The 18,558-nt window shown below is 42.7% G+C and overlaps 1 protein-coding gene across 3 annotated transcripts in view; it reads right to left on the bottom strand.

Annotated features, from left to right (window-relative positions):
• The window catches only part of ZSWIM8 (zinc finger SWIM-type containing 8), a 138,833-nt gene that overhangs the window by 57,689 nt on the left and 62,586 nt on the right, over window positions 1–18,558 (bottom strand). For 2 of the 3 annotated variants that reach the window (XM_037903657.2, XM_027829784.3), the window contains exons 2-3: window positions 15,500–15,653; window positions 12,091–12,185 (exon numbers count right to left, since the gene is read on the bottom strand). In XM_037903657.2, the coding sequence (XP_037759585.1) occupies window positions 12,091–12,185; window positions 15,500–15,653 (249 nt within the window). The remainder of the gene's footprint in view (window positions 1–12,090; window positions 12,186–15,499; window positions 15,654–18,558) is intronic. The other variant, XM_037903658.2, reaches the window with a different exon arrangement.

Raw genomic sequence — 18,558 nt, 5'->3', positions numbered from 1 at the left:
GCTGGCGGCATGTAGGTAAGTATAGCGGTCAGTAGATTTCCGGTATAGGGTGGTGTTTATGTGACCATCACCTATTAGCACAGTAGTGTCCAGGAAATGGACCGCTTGTGTGGATTGGTCTAGGCTGAGGCTGATGGTGGAATGGAAATTGTTGAAATCATGGTGGAATTCCTCAAGGGCTTCTTTTCCATGGGTCCAGATGATGATGATGTCATCAATGTAGCACAAGTAGAGATGGGGTGTTAGGGGACGAGAGCTGAGGAAGCGTTGTTCTAAGTCAGCCATAAAAATGTTAGCATACTGTGGGACCATGCGGGTACCCATAGCAGTGCCGCTGACTTGAAGGTATACATTGTCCCCAAATGTGAAATAGTTATGGGTGAGGACAAAGTCACAAAGTTCAGCCACCAGGTTTGCCGTGACATTATCAGGGATACTGTTCCTGACGGCTTGTAGTCCATCTTTGTGTGGAATGTTGGTGTAGAGGGCTTCTACATCCATAGTGGCCAGGAGGGTGTTTTCTGGAAGATCACCGATGCATTGTAGTTTCCCCAGGAAGTCAGTGGTGTCTCGAAGATAGCTGGGAGTGCTGGTAGCATAGGGCTTGAGGAGAGAGTCCACATAGCCAGACAATCCTGCTTCCAGGGTGCCAATGCCTGAGATGATGGGGTGTCCAGGATTCCCAGGTTTATGGATCTTGGGAAGCAGATAGAATACCCCTGGTCGGGGTTTTAGGCATGTGTCTGCACAGATCTGTTCCTGTGCTTTTTCAGGGAGTTTCTTGAGCAGATGGTGTAGTTTCTTTTGGTAATCCTCAGTGGGATCAGAGGATAATGGCCTGTAGAATGTGGAGTTAGAGAGCTGCCTAGCAGCTTCTTGTTCATATTCCAACTTATTCATGATGATGACAGCACCCCCTTTGTCAGCCTTTTTGATTATGATGTCAGAGTTGCTCCTGAGGCTGTTGATGGCATTGTGTTCAGCACGGCTGCGGTTATGGGGCAAACGATGCTGCTTTTCCACAATTTCAGCCCGTGCACGTCGACGGAAGCAATCTGTGTAGAAGTCCAGTCTCTTGTTTTGAGCTTCAGGAGGAGTCCACGCAGAATCCTTCTTTTTGTAGTGTTGGTAGGAAGCATTCTGTGGGTTAGTATGTTGTTCAGAGGTGTGTTGGAAATATTCTTTGAGTCGGAGAATTAATATGCAAACTAGATACCATTAACTTGGGTTTGAATAGCCACTGGGAGTGGCTGGGTCATTACACATATTGAATCTATTTCCTTAAGTTAAGTAGCCTCACACCTTCTTGTCAACTGTCTAAATGGACCATCTAGATTATCACTACAGAAGTTTTTTTTCTCCTGCTAATAATAGTTCATTTTAACTAATTGGCCTCTCTCAGTTTGTATGGTAACTTCCAACTTATCTGTATGTGTGTGTGATATATGTATATATAATATATATGTTCCATTCTATGCATCCGATGAAGTGGGCTGTAGCCCACAAAAGCTTATGCTCTAATAAATTTGTTAGTCTCTAAGGTGCCACAAGTACTCCTGTTCTTTTTGCAGATACAGACTAACACGGCTGCTACTCTGAAACCTGTCAGAATACAAAGTGTACAGTGCACACTTTATTTTTTATTACAAATATTTGCACTGTAAAAAAGAGAGTAGTAGTATTTTTCAGTTTACCTTATACAAGTACTGTAGTTGCAATCTCTTTATTGTGAAAGTGCAACTTACAAATGTAGATTTTTTTTTAACATAACTTCAACTCAAAAATAAAACAATGTAAAACTTTAGCGCCTACAAGTCCACTCAGTCCTATTTCTTGTTCAGCCAATCACTCAGAAAAACAAGTTTGTTTACATTTGCAGGAGATAATGCTGCCCGCTTCGTGTTCAGAATGTCACCTGAAAGTGAGAACAGGCATTCACATGGCACTGTGAACACAAATGGCACAGCTACCATGAGAACAGGTGTTCACATGGTGGCTGGTGTCGCAAGATATTTACATGCCAGATGCGCTGAAGATTCATATGTCCCTTCATGCTTCAACCACCATTCCAGAGGACATGCATCCATACTGATGATGGGTTCTGCTCAATTACAATCCAAAGCAGTGCGGACTGACGCATGTTCATTTTCATCATCTGAGTCAGATGCCACCAGCAGAAGGTTGATTTTCTTTTTTGGTGCTTCGGGTTCTGTAGTTTCCGCATTGGAGTGTTGCTCATTTAAGACTTCTGAAAGCATGGTCCACACCTCGTCCCTCTCATATTTTGGAAGGTACTTCAGATTTTTAAGCCTTGGGTTGAGTGCTGTAGCTATCTTTAGAAATCTCACTTTGGTACCTTCTTTGCATTTTGTCAAATCTGCAGTGAAAGCGTTCTTAAAAGAAACAACATGTGCTGAGTCATCATCCAAGACTGCTGTAACATGAGATATATGGCATAATGTGGGTAAAACAGAACCAGAGACATACAATTCTCCCCTCCAAAGGAGTTCAGTCACAAATTTAATTAACGCATAATTTTTTTAATGAGCATCTTCAGCATGGAAGCGTGTCCTCTGGAATGGTGGTTGAAGCATGAAGTGGTCTATGAATGTTTAGCATATCTGGCACATAAATACCTTGCAATACTAGCTACAAAAATCCGATGCGGATGCCTGTACTCACTTTATGGTGACATTGTAAAAGAGAAGTAGGCAGCAGTATCTCCCGTAAATGTAAACAACCTTGCTTTTCTTAGCAATTGGCTGAACAAGAAGTAGGACTGAGTGGACTGGTAGGTTCTAAAGTTTTACATTGTTTTGGTTTTGAGTGTAGTTATGTAACAAAAAAACCCCTATATTTGTAAATTGCACTTTCACAATAAAGAAATTGCACTACAGTACTTGTATGTGGTGAACTGAAAAATATATATATTTTTTTTTTTATCATTTTTACGGTGCAAATATTTGTAATAAAAATAATATAAAGTGAGCACGGTACACTTCGTATTCTGTGTTGTAATTGAAATCAATATATTTGAAAATGTAGAAAAACATCCAAAAATATTTAATAAATTTCAATTGGTATCCTATCGTTTAACAGTGAGATTAAAACTGCGATTAATTTTTTTGAGTTAATCACGTGATTTAACTGCGATTAATCAACAGCCCTAATATTTACATTCTCAGGCAGGATGGAAAAACCTCACTGACCCTTGGATTCAGGGATAGCTACTATATACAGTGCATACCCATTCTCTTCATAAGGCAACTTCCTCTACAAATACTGACAGGTTTCAGAGCAGCAGCCGTGTTAGTCTGTATTCGCAAAAAGAAAAGGAGTACTTGTGGCACCTCAGAGATTAACAAATTTATTTGAGCATAAGCTTTCGTGAACTACAGCTCACTTCATCGGATGCATTCAGTGGAAAATACAGTGTGTAGATTTATATACATAGAGAACATGAAACAATAGGTGTTACCATACACACTAACGAGAGTGATCACTTAAGGTGATCTATAACCAGCAGGAGAGCGGGGGGGGGGGGGGGGCGGGGGAGGAGGCACACCTTTTGAAGGTGGGCCATTTCCAGCAGTTGACAAGAACGTCTGAGGAACAGTGGGGGGTGGGGGAATAAACATGGGGAAATAGTTTTACTTTGTGTAATGACACATCCACTCCCAGGCTCTAGTCAAGCCTAAGTTAATTGTATCCAGTTTGCAAATTAATTCCAATTCAGCAGTCTCTCGTTGGAGTCTAGTTTTGAAGTTTTTTTGTTGAAGAATTGCAACTTTTAGGTCTGTAATCGAGTGACCAAAGAGACTGAAGTGTTCTCCAACTGGTTTTTGAATGTTATAATTCTTGACATCTGATTTGTGTCCATTTATTCTTTTACGTAGAGACTGTCCAGTTTGACCAATGTACATGGCAGAGGGGCATTGCTGGCACATGGTGGCATATATCACATTGGTAGATGTGCAGCTGAACGAGCCTCTGATAGTGTAGCTGATGTGATTAGGCCCTATGATGGTGTCCCCTGAATAGATATGTGGACACAGTTGGCAACGGGCTTTGTTGCAAGGATAGGTTCCTGGGTTAGTGGTTCTGTTGTGTGATGTGTGGTTGCTGGTGAGTATTTGCTTCAGGTTGGGGGGCTGTCTGTAAGCAAAGACTGGCCTGTCTCCCAAGATCTGTGAGAGTGATGGGTCGTCCTTCAGGATAGGTTGTAGATCCTTGATGATGCGTTGGAGAGGTTTTAGTTGGAGGCTGAAGGTGATGGCTAGTGGCGTTCTGTTATTTTCTTCGTTGGGCCTGTTCTGTAGTAGGTGACTTCTGGGTACTCTTCTGGCTCTGTCAATCTGTTTCTTCACTTCGGGAGGTGGGTATTGTAGTTGTAAGAATGCTTGATAGAGATCTTGTTGGAGAACACTTCAATCTCTTTGGTCACTCGATTACAGACCTAAAAGTTGCAATTCTTCAACAAAATGCTTCAAAAACAGACTCCAACAAGAGACTGCTGAATTGGAATTAAATTGCAAACTGGATACAATTAACTTAGGCTTGAATAGAGACTGGGAGTGGATGGGTCATTACACAAAGTAAAACTATTTTCCCATGTTTATTCCCCCACCCCCCACTGTTCCTCAGACGTTCTTGTCAACTGCTGGAAATGGCCCACCTTGATTATCACTACAAAAGGTTCCCTCCAACCCCCCCCCCGCCTCCCCCCGCCGCTCTCCTGCTGGTAATATCTCACCTTAAGTGATCACTTTCCTTACAGTGTGTATGGTAACACCCATTCTTTCATGTTCTCTGTGTATATAAATCTCTCCACTATATTTTCCACTGAATGCATCCAATGAAGTGAGCTGTAGCTCATGAAAGCTTATGCTCAAATAAATTTGTTAGTCTCTAAGGTGCCACAAGTCCTCCTTTTCTTTCTACAAATACTGATTATTCACTGAGACATTTTAAACGCCAGGAGCAGGAAAAGGCTAACAAAGCATGCCAGTCCTTTTCAAATGTCTCATGAAGACCGCCGTCACCTGGGCATATCCCTTTTTAGCAATGAGTATCAGTCCCAAATCCTTTAATGTAGCCTCAATTAAATTCCTCAGACTTAGTATCTGTGCTCTTTTCTGCTGCACCACCTCCAAAATAATAATATTCAGCCTTGGAGACTCCGACACACTCACTGACCTGGGATGACAAAAAAAAAACGTATTTTTGCACAGGTATGTAAAACCATTCTCCCAGAAGCATCACAGTCAGGGTGGGCAAGCAGATGCACCCAGGCTACTGACATTTTATAATGATTTACAAGACTGCTATAAGCACTGCACACAATATTCTCTAACAATTCATATACAGTGTAGTACCTCTTGCTTGGTACTTAAACTCTATGCTAATACAAACTTGCTAGTACCTTGTTTATCTTTTTTATTGCTGCTGTGCACTGGGATTCAAATCCTCCTCCTGATCTGGGTGATTAGTGCATTTGAATGCCACCCAATCACTAAAGTGGCAGAAAAACGTGGAACAAAATCAAAACAAAAAGAAGCATCCACCACAAAATTACTGCTCATCACCAGCTACAGGTCTAATTTATGCTCTACATTTGGATGTTACAGCTCAAATAGTCTCTTCACTGCTCTAGGAAATATATCAGGGGAGACAAGAAAAATTAAAAAGAAAAGAACGAGGAGTACTTGTGGCACCTTAGAGACTAACAAATTTGTTAGTCTCTAAGTGCCACAAGTACTCCTCATTCTTTTTGCTGATACAGACTAACACAGCTACCCCTCTGAAACAAAAATTAAGCATTTCACAAATCTGAGCTGCAGCCATACTCAGCTTATGCATGCTAGCAGAACCATCAGAAGAATTCCAGAGAAAAAGGACGGACATGGTGACAGCTTCATGTCAAGAGCTCGTAGTGACATTTTGCGTGTGTATGAAGAAAGACCTATTACAGAAGTTTGGGAAGGGGAGAATGGTTGTAATAGCAAAGGAGGAGGAGGAAAAGAACACTTCCTGTAGCATCTTCAACATTCAATAGCCATTTCAGAGATCAATCTTATTTTGCCCATCTGTTTGCTTAGAAGATCACGCTGCATCATAATTGCGATTTCTCCCCTCCCTGCTGGAAAGCATGGGGAGAGGCACGCCCACTGCACACCTGGTTGAGCTGGTCACCTTTTAGAAGTCTCTAGAAACACAAAGAACTGTCTCTCTCCCTCTTGCTCTCCACTTTACCCCTATATTTGCCACTATGCCATTTTTCTACACATCCCCAGAAGAGCACATTACAAGGAGCTATATACTCACATACATTCATAATTTCCAAAATCAGGTACAAGAAACTGGAGGTGATCTGCCCTCCCCGCAAAAATGCAATGGTGCTAGAAAGCTAGTTGTGAGGGAAAGTGCGTAAGTGTTCAGTCAACAAGTATGAAGATCATGTGGCATTTTTGAGTTTGACATCAAAGAGGATCATTCCAAATATCTAAACACCAAACCCTCAAGTTTCTTTCAAATTTGACAGCTAAGAAGAAGGTATGATCCTCACAGGCAGAACACTCCACACTAATGTTTCTTAGCCCTATCTAAGGCATCTTAACCCAGACCACTAGAGTTGTTAAACTGATGTCTTATGTATATAGCGTCTATTTCTTCACAATAAAGTTGCCGTTTTGCTGACTGGTGTTGCTGAGGTTCTATTTGTCCCATAGACTCAGAAAAGAAGAAGTTTGGAAAGTTACAAGCAAGTGAAAACAGGGGATTAGAAAGGAAGCATTTATGCCATCTAGCAGTCAGTGCTGCTGCCACTACTGCATTATGAATGAATCTCTTTACATTCAAAATGAAATGAACAGACTGCTTTTAAGTATGGTTTTTTTTCCACCTTGTAACATGGCAACAATGAGAAGTGCCACAATGAATATGATAAATACGTTGTGTGGCAAGGTAACTCCTTTGTCTCATCAGACTTAGCACTTCCCCCTCGGGCTGTGGCAGGCCTGGGGTAAATCAGCCCCACTCTGGGCAGTGTTGGTCTTCCCTCTTCTGTGCTCTTTGGCCGTATTTTCAGGGTAGGCCTTGGGGTCAGCCTGCGGGGTGATCCTCCACGAAACAAAAAGGAAACAGTCTCTCAAACACAAAAACAAAGGGGGATAATTTTCCCTGCCTCCTCAGGGGGGTGGAGTGTTGTCCTGTTGCTTGCCCCAGGGTGTCAGTCCTTCCCCGAGCAAACACTCAGGTTTGGCTTCCCCTATGGGAAGGAGCACAGCCTCTCACCCTGGAGAAGCCTATTTCCCTGCTGCCACTAGCCTGGCAGCAGCTTGTCTTTCTCTCTCCACTTCCTCTCACCAGAGGAGGGGTTTTAAAAGGTCTCAGGCAGCTCTTAATTGGATTCAGGTGTCTCTCTTTTCAGCTTGTAGGAAAAGGGGCCTTTAACATTCTAGGGCTAACATATCTTACCTCAAGCGGATCTTACAGGAGGGTGGCTCCCTGCCCATCCCACACCCCTGGCCCTCCGGACCTTTTCATCAGGTCCCTGTCCTGTAAGGCCCACCCCACACCCCCCAACCAGCCGTCCCACCTGTATGCCTTGAGCTGGCTGCACGACCTGCAACCAGTTTGCTTCAGAACTGCGCCAAGGGCACATCTGTACACGCTCATGCTCTCTGTCTCTTCACCTTCATGTCCTGCCCCAACACTAAGTGACGGGACCTGTTGCCACCTAGTGAGGGTAAGGAACTCCGTTGGGCCAGCCGGTATTCTACCCTAGTCCCACGGCCCACTGGGGATATCAGCTGGCGGCTCCTTCACGGAGTTGTGAGCACGGGCGTATACCTGGTGCGGTTCACCTCCATCCCTGACACCTGTCCCTTTTGCAGCATGAGGGAGACCCTGGCGCATGCCTATCTTGAATGCGCCAGGTTACAGCCCCTATTCCAGCTCCTCCTGGACCTCCTTTTATGTTTTTGGCTACACTTCTCCCCCCGACCTCTTTATATACGCACACTCTATCTGTGGCCCCACAAAGCCACGGGACCCGCTCGTCAACCTCCTCTTCACGATGGCCAAAGTGGCTATCTATAAACCCAGGAAGAGGATGCTGGCTGAGGGGGTTCTCTATGACTGTGGGGCCTATTTCCATTCCTCCCTGTGTTCACGTCTCCAGGCACAGTTCCTCTGGGTGGCATCCACTGGCTCCCTTGACACCTTTGAGGAGCCTTGGGTGCTGTCCGGGATTCTCTGCTCGGCGTCCCCTTCTTCGTCCCTAGTTTTGACCCTCACACCCATCCTTGTTATTTTTCTGTTGCCCACCATAATTATTTGAGCCCCAGGTTCAGTGGATGCTCCCTGTAGGCTGCTCCCCACCTCCCGCAACCTAATATGAGCATCTTCTTGCAGCTGTCTGGCCTGACTTTGTCACAGTTGTTAGATGTGTGGTGAGCTCTCTAAATGATCTGAAAATCAAAAAGGAATCATGCAAAAAGTAGAAACATGGATGGATTGCTAAGGAGGATACAAAAGAATAGTACAAGCATATAGGGACAAAAATCAGAAAGACTAAGGCACAAAATTAGTTACATCTAGCAAGGGTCATAAAAGGCAATAAGAAGTAGTTCTTTAAATGCATTAGGAGCAAGAGAAAGGAAAACATAGGTCCTCTACTTGGTCAGGAAGGAGAGCTAATAATTGATGACATCAAGATGGCTGAGGTGTTTAATGCCTATTTTGCTGCAGTCTTCCCTAAAAAGGTTAATGGTGATCAGATACTTAACACAATAAATATTAACCACTAGTGGGAGGGAACGCAAGACAAAATAGGGAAAAAACAAGTTAAAGAATATTTAGCTATGTTAGATGAGTTCAAGTCAGCAAGGCCTGATAAAATTCATCCTAGGATACTTAAGGAACTAGGTGAAGCCATCTCAGAACGTTAGCAATTTCTTTGAGAACTCAGGGAGGATGGATGAAGTCTCAGAGGACTGGAGAATGGCAAATGGAAAACCTATCTTTAAAGAAAGGACAAAGAGGACCCAGGGAATTATAGACTGGTCAGCCTAATTTTGATACGTGGAAAGATACTGGAACAAATTAATAAACAATCCATAAGCACCTAGAGGATAAGAGGGTTATAAGGAATAAGCAGCATGGGTTTGTCAAGAACAAATCATGCCAAACCAATCTAATTTCCTTCTTTGACAAGGTTACTGGCCTATTGGATAGGAGGTAACCAATGCACTTGATATATCTTGATTTTAGTGAGGCTTTAAGGTGGGTGCACAACTGGTTGAAAGAGGCCCAGTTGCATTTCAAGATGAAAAGACCCTTAACTTTATTTTATGCAGTTTGCAGTCTCCCTTTCCTCCTTTTTAAGCCTCCCCATCCTCCTCCACTGGTCCAGTTGGTGTATGATTTTTACTGTCCTTTGTTAATTTTACATTAAGAACATAAGAATGGCCATACTAGTCAGACCAATGGTTGACTGTGTGTTGTGTGAAGAAGTACTTCCTTTGTTTTAAACCTGCTTCCTATTTATTTCATCAGTGACCCTAGTTCTTGTGTTATGACAAAGTGAAGGAATAAATAACACTTTCCTATTCTTTCTCAACAGCATTCATGATTTTATAGACTTCTATACCCCCCTCCCCAGTCATCTCTCTTTTATGGTGAACAGTGCCAGTCTTTCTAATCTCTCCTCATTCAGAAGCTGTTCCATACTCCTACTCATTTTCATTGCCCTTCTCTGCCCTTTTCCAATTCTAATTTTTTTTTTTTTGAGCGAGGTGACCAGAACGGTATGCAGTATTCAGAGTGGGTGTACCAGGTATTTATATAGTGGCATTATATTTTGTTTTATTATCCACCCCTTTCCTAAAAGTACCCAACATTGCTCCCTGTTGCCTTTTTATAACTAGAACAAGTTTTGATGGCAGTCTCCCCACATTAAATACTTTGTCCTTTTCTGTTGTTAGTTTCCCAGGCATTATTGAATTTCAGCCAATGTTTTAACGCATTCTGCATTTCTTTGAAGCCCAATAGCTATTGTACGGTTCTTTCTTCAGGGTCCTGTCAGCATTTCACTCCTGATATCAGTGGTCTCAAACTTCAAATGAATCATATTTGGCTTGATTCCGCTGATTAGCTCCAGATTAGTCACTGGCCTGGTTGATAGCCCATATTCTGCAAATATGAGGAAGCACTGCCTCTTTCCGTAGAGCTCCAACTATTGTTATTACAGTAAGTCCTGGACTAGTTGAAATCCCTTAGGAGTGCTGAGCAGTGGCATTTCTATAGGCTGCCTCTATACGAAAAAAAACATTGTGATCTACCTTCCAACTTGCCCATGAGGTCTATAGCAGCAGACGGCCATTAGGGGCTGTTACAATGCCTTTAGGCTGCTAATGGTATCAGGTCTATAAATCTCTTCCAATCTGCCTGTGCTATTGAGCGACTTATCTAGTGTCTCACAGAGACCATGGCATGGATTTAGCCTAGCTTAGAGGATAGAGAAAACAATCAGGGGAAATGATAGAAATTATGTCACCTCCCTGATCAATGGGAGCCACTTTCATCGACCCTGTTCCAGTCCACTACTAAGACCCCTGAAGTTGTCCTTGGTTCTGTTAAAACTTCATGCATGCAAGAAATTCTTCCCATATGGGCTGCACTAAGTGGGCATTCCCTAAAATCCTGCCAGATGCCTTGGTCTTTTTCTCAAATCCCTCTTCCTTGCTTTGACACCCAAGGGGCTGTTTGCCATTCTGCTCTGAGTCAGACATCTCAAAGACCATTTTCTTTTCCCCTGCTTTGTGGTTCCCTTTCAATAGCTTGTCAGGCTGATGGTACTCTGCCTCTTAATCTGTTCATTTCATATCCATCCAGAACAGAGCATTTATCGGCAATGGTGAGATTGAACAGCTCCATACAAATTTCCCTTCCTTGTTTCCATCTTTCTCCTCTATAGCACATGCATTCAGCTTCCCCAGTTTCATCTTCAGCAGATGTGTGAGCAGCTGTAAGTCCTCCTGCAGCTGACATTTCATGCATGTGTAGCCCCCTCCTGATTTTGCCCATCTTCCAGAAACAGCAACACTAAGGGAATGTCTACACTCCAATCAGAGGTGTAACTTAGGCACAGTAGCAATGAAACCAGGGCAGTACACATTTTACAAGCCTGCTTGGGACCTGGGGAATGTACTCAAGCAGCTAGCCCATGCTGCCAAGGCATCATTGCTATCATTATTTGAGCTAGCTAGATCAAAGGCAGCTCACAAATGTCTACAGTGCTAGACTCAATCCTCTGATTACAGTGTAAACATACCCTTGGTTGTCTGCATCTGACTGTCTTAGCTCTTTCATTTGCCATTCTAATGTCCTTATTTCTCCTAATTTCTTCCTGTCTAAAATCAGTCAGTGGCCAACTAACTTGATATTCCTTCTTGTCTTGCCTATAAAGAGGAGGGTTATGGGAATTTTTTTCCTAGTTAAAAAAATGCAACAAATAAGGATTTGCCTTACAGTAACAAGCAGAAGAACAAGATGAGCACAGAGGGGGATGAAAACCAGGTTTCCTTCCCCTCTTGTAGTACAATTACATACATACACCTGCACACATGGATTCATCATAACTGCACATTTCATCTCTGCAGCACACTTATTTTACTAGCAGCATGAATTTCATCCTGCCATTAGAAAGCCAGGTTATATATTAAGTTACTGATAAAAAAAAGTAGAGTATCATGGAGACACATGCAGTATATGAAATTTCCCCAAGAGATGCTCAGATCTAATTGTCAGGAAAGTGCCTGCTTTTCACTGTTTTCCACCTGAACTAATGGGGCTCTAAGAAGCAAAGTAACTTGTCCAGAGCTCCAACGCGAAGAAGTGCACGGCTCAGCAGGAAGTTTAACCCAGGATGCTTCTGGTTACAGGTCCCCTGTTGTAGGCTTTAAACTACAGGAGCCCTTTGGGAAAAGGAGGCTCATCTTGAGTCTGTGGTCATACCATTACTCCTTTGTCTGAGCTATGATCTGAGACTATAAAATACCTATAGGAGCTCGGCTGCAGCGTTCTTACCTATCTGCAGAGGGTCTTTGACAGCCCGCATCCGGAACAGCTGCTCCCCCCGCTGGAACTCATCCGCACTGCCATTCGCCAAGCAGGAGTACAACCTATAAGAAAAGCAAACATAGTTCCTTTTCAAACACAATCTTCACTGGAAAAAAGCGGAACTGCACCCCATTCCCAACCTACGGGAGCACTAAGTGTTCACTGCTTTGAATACATAAGGATAGTTTTAGCCAAGAGACATGAAAGGGCACAAACTGAATTTGTTGAATTGGTTATTTGGGTAGGTGAGACATAAGAGGTGAGTGACTGCAGTAAAGAGTTCTGCCTCCATAGCACCATCGAGTGAAGATCCACTGTAAGTGGCTCTGTGGTTCTGTATGAGAGAGAGACAGACGTATCATTTAGGGACAGTGTCCAGCTGATGCACCATCAGACCTAGTCATCAGTAATCCATAGTTGTTCATAGATTCATAGATTCATAGATATTTAGGTCAGAAGGGACCATTATGATCATCTAGTCTGACCTCCTGCACAACGCAGGCCACAGAATTTCACCCACCACTCCCACAAAAAAACCTCACACCTATATCTGTGCTATTGAAGTCCTCAAATTGTAGTTTAAAGACCTCAAGGAGCAGAGAATCCTCCAGCAAGTGATCCGTGCCCCATGCTACAGAGGAAGGCGAAAAACCTCCAGGGCCTTCCAATCTGCCCAGGAGGAAAATTCCTTCCCGACCCCAAATATGGCGATCAGCTAAACCCTGAGCATATGGGCAAGATTCATCAGCCAGATACTACAGAAAATTCTTTCCCGGGTAACTTGGATCTTACCCCATCTAAAACCCATCACAGGCCATTGTTCTTCTCTATCTTTTGTTTTTGCTAGGGATTTGGGGTGAGTGAGTAGGAATGGTTATTTTTGAGACGAGTGGATCAAATCTGAAGTTAGTACTTTAAGGTTTGGGCCAGCAATTTAATATTGGACACATCTGAAAAAATATTTGGTTCACAAACTATATGAGCGATTCAAATTAAGCTTTAGATTAAAATTTTAAAGATTTTTTTAACAGAATTCTTCACAAAATGTTAAGAGCACTTTTCCTCACTTAAAAATGACATTCATAACAAATTAAGTTTAAAAGGAAATTTATGAACTATTGTTTGTACAGTGCTTTGATCATGTAAAGAGGCATATATATTTTTATGCAGGCTTAACGCAAAACGACTACACAGATTTTATTTTAAACTTTAAAAAAATCAGCTAAGCAGAAGGATGAGAAATTTCATACCTTTCTCAAGAATGGTTCTTCAGGGCTGAGGGATGCAATAGGGATTTAGAATGCAATGGCTCTTTCAAATTTGTTGTGATGTTGCTCTGGCAAAAAAGCCAAGTAGTCACTAGTTGCAATTTCAATATTTTGGGCAGTTAATGACTGTCTCCAATTTTGTTAATACAGTGTTCATTATATTTTTTAAACATCTGTACACCATCTTCTTTTTTGGGTCTTAAATAAGTTAGGTTTTGTTGAAAGTCATTCTTGCCTCACTTTTAAAGTGGGGACCATCCTTTTCTGTCATTTTTCTCTAACACCTTATCTACAAAAATCATTAATTGCTGTCTAACTGATCCTGTGAGTTATTGACACTGACACTTCACCAGGGATGGCATGGTATTTACCAGAGGCGATTTTCTCCCAGGTAAAATAATGGTTTTTACCTCTTTGGGAAAAACTAGTTAGTCACAGTTTAAGGCATTTTCTATTTTAAAAACTGTTTTGTTAATGAACACCACATTATACTTAGTTTTAGTTACATAGTCAAATTGTGGTTACACAAGGCAGCAGATTCACAGATTAATTTAGGATTGTACAAATAGAAATAAAACTGCAGTGGGAGCAATATTAATACACAATTATAATATTGAACATTGGAATGTTCTGGTATACATATTGGCTTGGTATTTTCTCAAGGAAGTTATACATGTCATGACTCATATTTCAGTATTTAATCTTATATAAACAACAGTCAAAAACACTCGATTGTACGAAAACCACAGTGCAGAGTTGTAGGCTTGAAGTATTAATCAATCAGAAGCATGCAGAGTTGCAGATTATCACTCCAGGTCCATTTGGGCACACAGCATTCTTTAGCATTCTTTGATGTAGTGGATAGACCGAATCTATTCCTCCGTTTTGAATGGATGTATCCAAAGTTTGAAAAAAATTGTTTTATGCTTACTGGAGCCTACGCAATTTTTTCCCCCACTTTCCCGGTTCAAACTGGGTTTAAGCAGGTATTTACCGTGCCCTGTCCTAAACCAGTTTTTCCCCAGGAAATTGCCAACCCTGCATGTTACCATAAAGGCTTTAAAGTTAAACCTTCTTCAGAGACTCAGATTAGCTTTACAGGCCCTTTTTCAGTTCCCAGTGTCACTGGTTCCAAATATGTACCATGAGTACAGATTCCTTTTTAAGAGTCACCAAAATGCTTAATGAGATTTGCTATCATTGCACCCATTAGGCAAGTTACTGGATGTTTTTTACAGTCATCACAAACTGAAACTAGCTGCCTGTATTCCTCTACAGCTCTACTGTACACATCTGGGACTCCTCCTCCTGTAGGAACCTTCCCCTGTCTGTGAGACATGTTTACTCTCATCTAAGTAGTGAAAGGGGGCCCCTTTCTAAAGGAACTCCCGGAGCACTGCTTTAGTAGAGGGTTCTGGCTACGAACTGAATGCACGTGCTCGCATCCCACAACTGGAGAGATTTATGGGAAACTCCTGAACAACCACCAGATAGTCAAAATTCCAAAAGAACCAAAAGCAGAAAGATTATTGATCAAATAACCATTGATATATTTGAAACCACATAAGAAATCGAACCACTTCTCTGACCCACCCCTATTCTGGCCATCCAGGAGGTCAGTACCTCTCCAATTCATGACTAAGAGTAGGTCTACACAACTAGCAGAGGTGAGTCTCAGAGCCTGGGTCTACAGACCTGAGCTCACACTACAGCGCTAAAAATGTGTGTATACATTCGGACTTGGGCTGGAGCTTGGACTATGAAGCCCTAGAGGCGATGGGCTTCAGAGTCCAACCTCCAGACCAAGCCACAACATCTACACAACTGTTTTTAGCACCACAGCACAAACCCAAGTCTTAGTCTCACTGCCACAGACACCCTGAAAGACCTCTACAGGAATTCATGTCTTTTTCAGAATTTCAGATCTGTTAAATCCTGCCTCTTCAGCAACAAATTCAAACTAAGGAAAAACCTACACAAAATGTGCCTAAGATACAGGCATTAGAATGGTACCAAGAGAGTGAGGGACCCCAATTTGATCCAAGATTCTCCTGTATTGAGATCAATTTGTTTCAAAGCACAAATGCGACCAGAACAGAATATATTACCTGATGTCCTCCTCGTTCTCTGGGAAGCTCCAGAAGGCGATCCGAAGCTGCAGCTGTTCAGGTACGGGGGGGTAGACTTTCTCCACTACCTCGAATGGAATGTGAAACGCAACCTGCTTCGCAGACAGTTCCACCAGTGGAATCACCAAACCATCTAACAGGACAAGCAATATTAGATACAATTACCCATAGGTAGAGCCAAACTAATCAGAGGCTGAAAACAGAAGGAATGGAAGCTACTCCTCTTATTTCTCTCCTCCAATTGGGTTTAGCTACAAGGGAGTGGCAGCATAAGACTTTTCTGGAGAGTCACCTGCCAATCCAATGTTTGTTCCCAGCCCCAGGGCACAGGAGTTGCACACTCTTGTGAACCCACCTGCTTGTGTGTGGAGAGTTCTGTTGGCCCAATAAGGCTTCAATGACCCAGATGTTTTGTTACCTGGACGTGCTGAATCATGCCAGACTTTTTATTGAAAAGGTAACAAATTACTTCACATATTTCTGTAAGAACCCTGTGGGGCGAATCCTGAAGGTTAGGCTTTTTTTCCATTTACCAGATAAGAAATCGCATGTTTTCATTCTGGTATAACCCAAAGAACAGCACAAGTCCCCTCTGCTGGTTCTGAATCAGTTTAAGGTACCCAAGGCTGCAGAGACTTCACTAATTATACTGCTGGACACACCTGGCTATGATATTCAGTGCTACAAAGGGATGCAGATTTATATTTTAAGGTCTGGGGTTCCCCCCCCCACAGGCTCTTTCATGGCCCCAATGAATCCTAATAAGAGGGCTAGTTTCTCTCATATCTAAAAATCCCAGTCAGTGAAAACATTCTCTTCCCTTCAACCCCAGAAACTTTTAAATGGAGGAAGGATGAGCTTGTGGCTAAAGCAAAGGAAGGGGAGTCAGGAGACCAAGGTTCTAATCCCAGTTTTCAGAGTAACAGCCGTGTTACTCTGAATTTATTGGTTAGTCTCTAAGGTGCCATAAGTACTCCTTTTCTTTTTGCGAATCCCAGTTTTGTCAGTCTGTGACCTTGGGCTAGCCTTACTTTCCCCAACTATAAAATGGACATAATATTTCCTAACTTCCAGGAACACTGCAAGACTAAATTGAAATCTGTAAAGTACTCATAGTTCCTCACACTCCAGGACCTGTACGATTGCATGATACAGGTGTCTCATGGTAACCAGAAAGGAGAAGCTTTCCAAGGGATTCAGCTGCAATACTCTGCCATCTCATGCTCCCCTTTTCCAGAAAATTGGTAAGGAAAAACTGAATTATGATAGGGATTTTGTTTATTCCACACAAAATACTACCGAATTGTGACTGGTATTAAGTGCAGATACACAGACATTAATTTATTAGTGCAGAGTTTACTTTTACCAGTACCACTGGGAATCAGTACTAGTGAATTTATCAGGAGCTCCTAGATCACCAGCTTCCCAATCCATACCAACTCCCCTACTGCTCTCCCTCCATCCTCTTCTTTAATCTGTAGAAGGGAATTGGTTATATAACTTAAGATCCCTCCCTTTCACATATCAACCACATCAAAATAATTACTAAACTGGACTACACTCCGTAGCCTGCTTTGCTCTATTCATCTCTGATGGGCTGGCTGGGAACAAAGGCTTTTCTTTTTACAAAACAGCTCCTGATACTCCAGCCAAAGACTCCTCACAACTGGTGAGTTGAGCTTTCAGGACCGGACTGTAGACAATGGAGAGAAGCCACACGGGCATGAAATTAGCTGATCTCCAGTCATATTAATCATTCATTAATATTAGCGTGTCCAGCGGTCCCAACCAGGATCAGGGCAGGATTGTGCTGGACACTTCACAAACACATCATAAGACAGTCCCTGCCTCAAAGAGTTTACAATGCTTCATATGCAGGAAAGACTCTCTCTGAACTCATCAGTAAGGCCAGTTCACAATGGCTAGCTTGTGGGGCAGACAGGGACTGGCTGGCACTTTATAAGAAATGTTATGAACCATCGAATGAAATATATGAGGCAGGGATCCCGTGGGAGAAAAATATTATGTGATCATTAATGCTCTACTTAACTTGTGATATTGTGGAAATTACAAATGCCACAAGATTAGGTTTCCACCACAATTTTGACAGAAGGGGACCCCATGCTCAGCCCCGGGTGGCCGACAGCAGAAAATTGCAGAATGGACTTTATCACCACAAATAATAAGGTCCATTATTACTTTTCCACAATTTTCCATGACTTGTCCACAGCTTAGCTGCAATTTTTTGACAGTCATCCTGCAATTCAAGTAGGGACATAGCAATCACATAATTAAAAACTGTATCATAATGCATCTGCAGAAGGCGGCTGACCTATGGTTGCCTGTGAAACCTTAATTCAGGCATTCCCTAACTTTTGAGTTCTCAGCTTTCAAATTAAATAACTTTCTTTTAACCTATTTAATGTAATATTATTTATATTGTGACAGGGTCGGGCCAGATGGCTATAGGAGAGTAATAGAAGGCAGATATATAAGCCCCAGGCTAAGTAGGTCCCTTTTCCCTGAGTAAGGTAACAGGGAAGGTTCCAGAACAATCAGGAACCTTCTGGAGACAATTAAGACAGGCTGATTAGAACACCTGCAGCCAATCAAGAAGCTGTTAGAATCAATTAAGGGTGGCTAATCAGGACATCTGGGTTTTAAAAAGGAGCTCACTTCAGTTTGTGGTGTGCGTGTGAGGAGCTGGGAGCAAGAGGCACTAGGAGCCGAGAGAGTGAGAATGCGGACGGTTGGAGGACTGAGGTGTACAAGCATTATCAGACACCAGGAGGAAGGTCCTATGGTGAGGATAAAGAAGGTGTTGGGAGAAGGCCATGGGGAAATAGCCCAGGGAGTTGTAGCTCTCGCACAACTGTTCCAGGACGCACTCTAGACAGCTGCATTCCACAGGGCCTTGGGCTGGAACCCGGAGTAGAGGGCAGGCCCGGGTTCCCCCCCAAATCCTCCCAACTCCTGGTCAGACACAGGAGTCGTCGACCTAGACTGTGAATTCAGAAAAACGGCCAAGCTGAGGGCTG

The sequence above is a fragment of the Chelonia mydas genome, chromosome 7 (assembly GCF_015237465.2).
Source record: "Chelonia mydas isolate rCheMyd1 chromosome 7, rCheMyd1.pri.v2, whole genome shotgun sequence".
In the NCBI taxonomy this organism is placed as follows: Eukaryota; Metazoa; Chordata; order Testudines; family Cheloniidae; genus Chelonia; species Chelonia mydas.
This window is presented reverse-complemented; position numbering and strand designations above follow the sequence as displayed.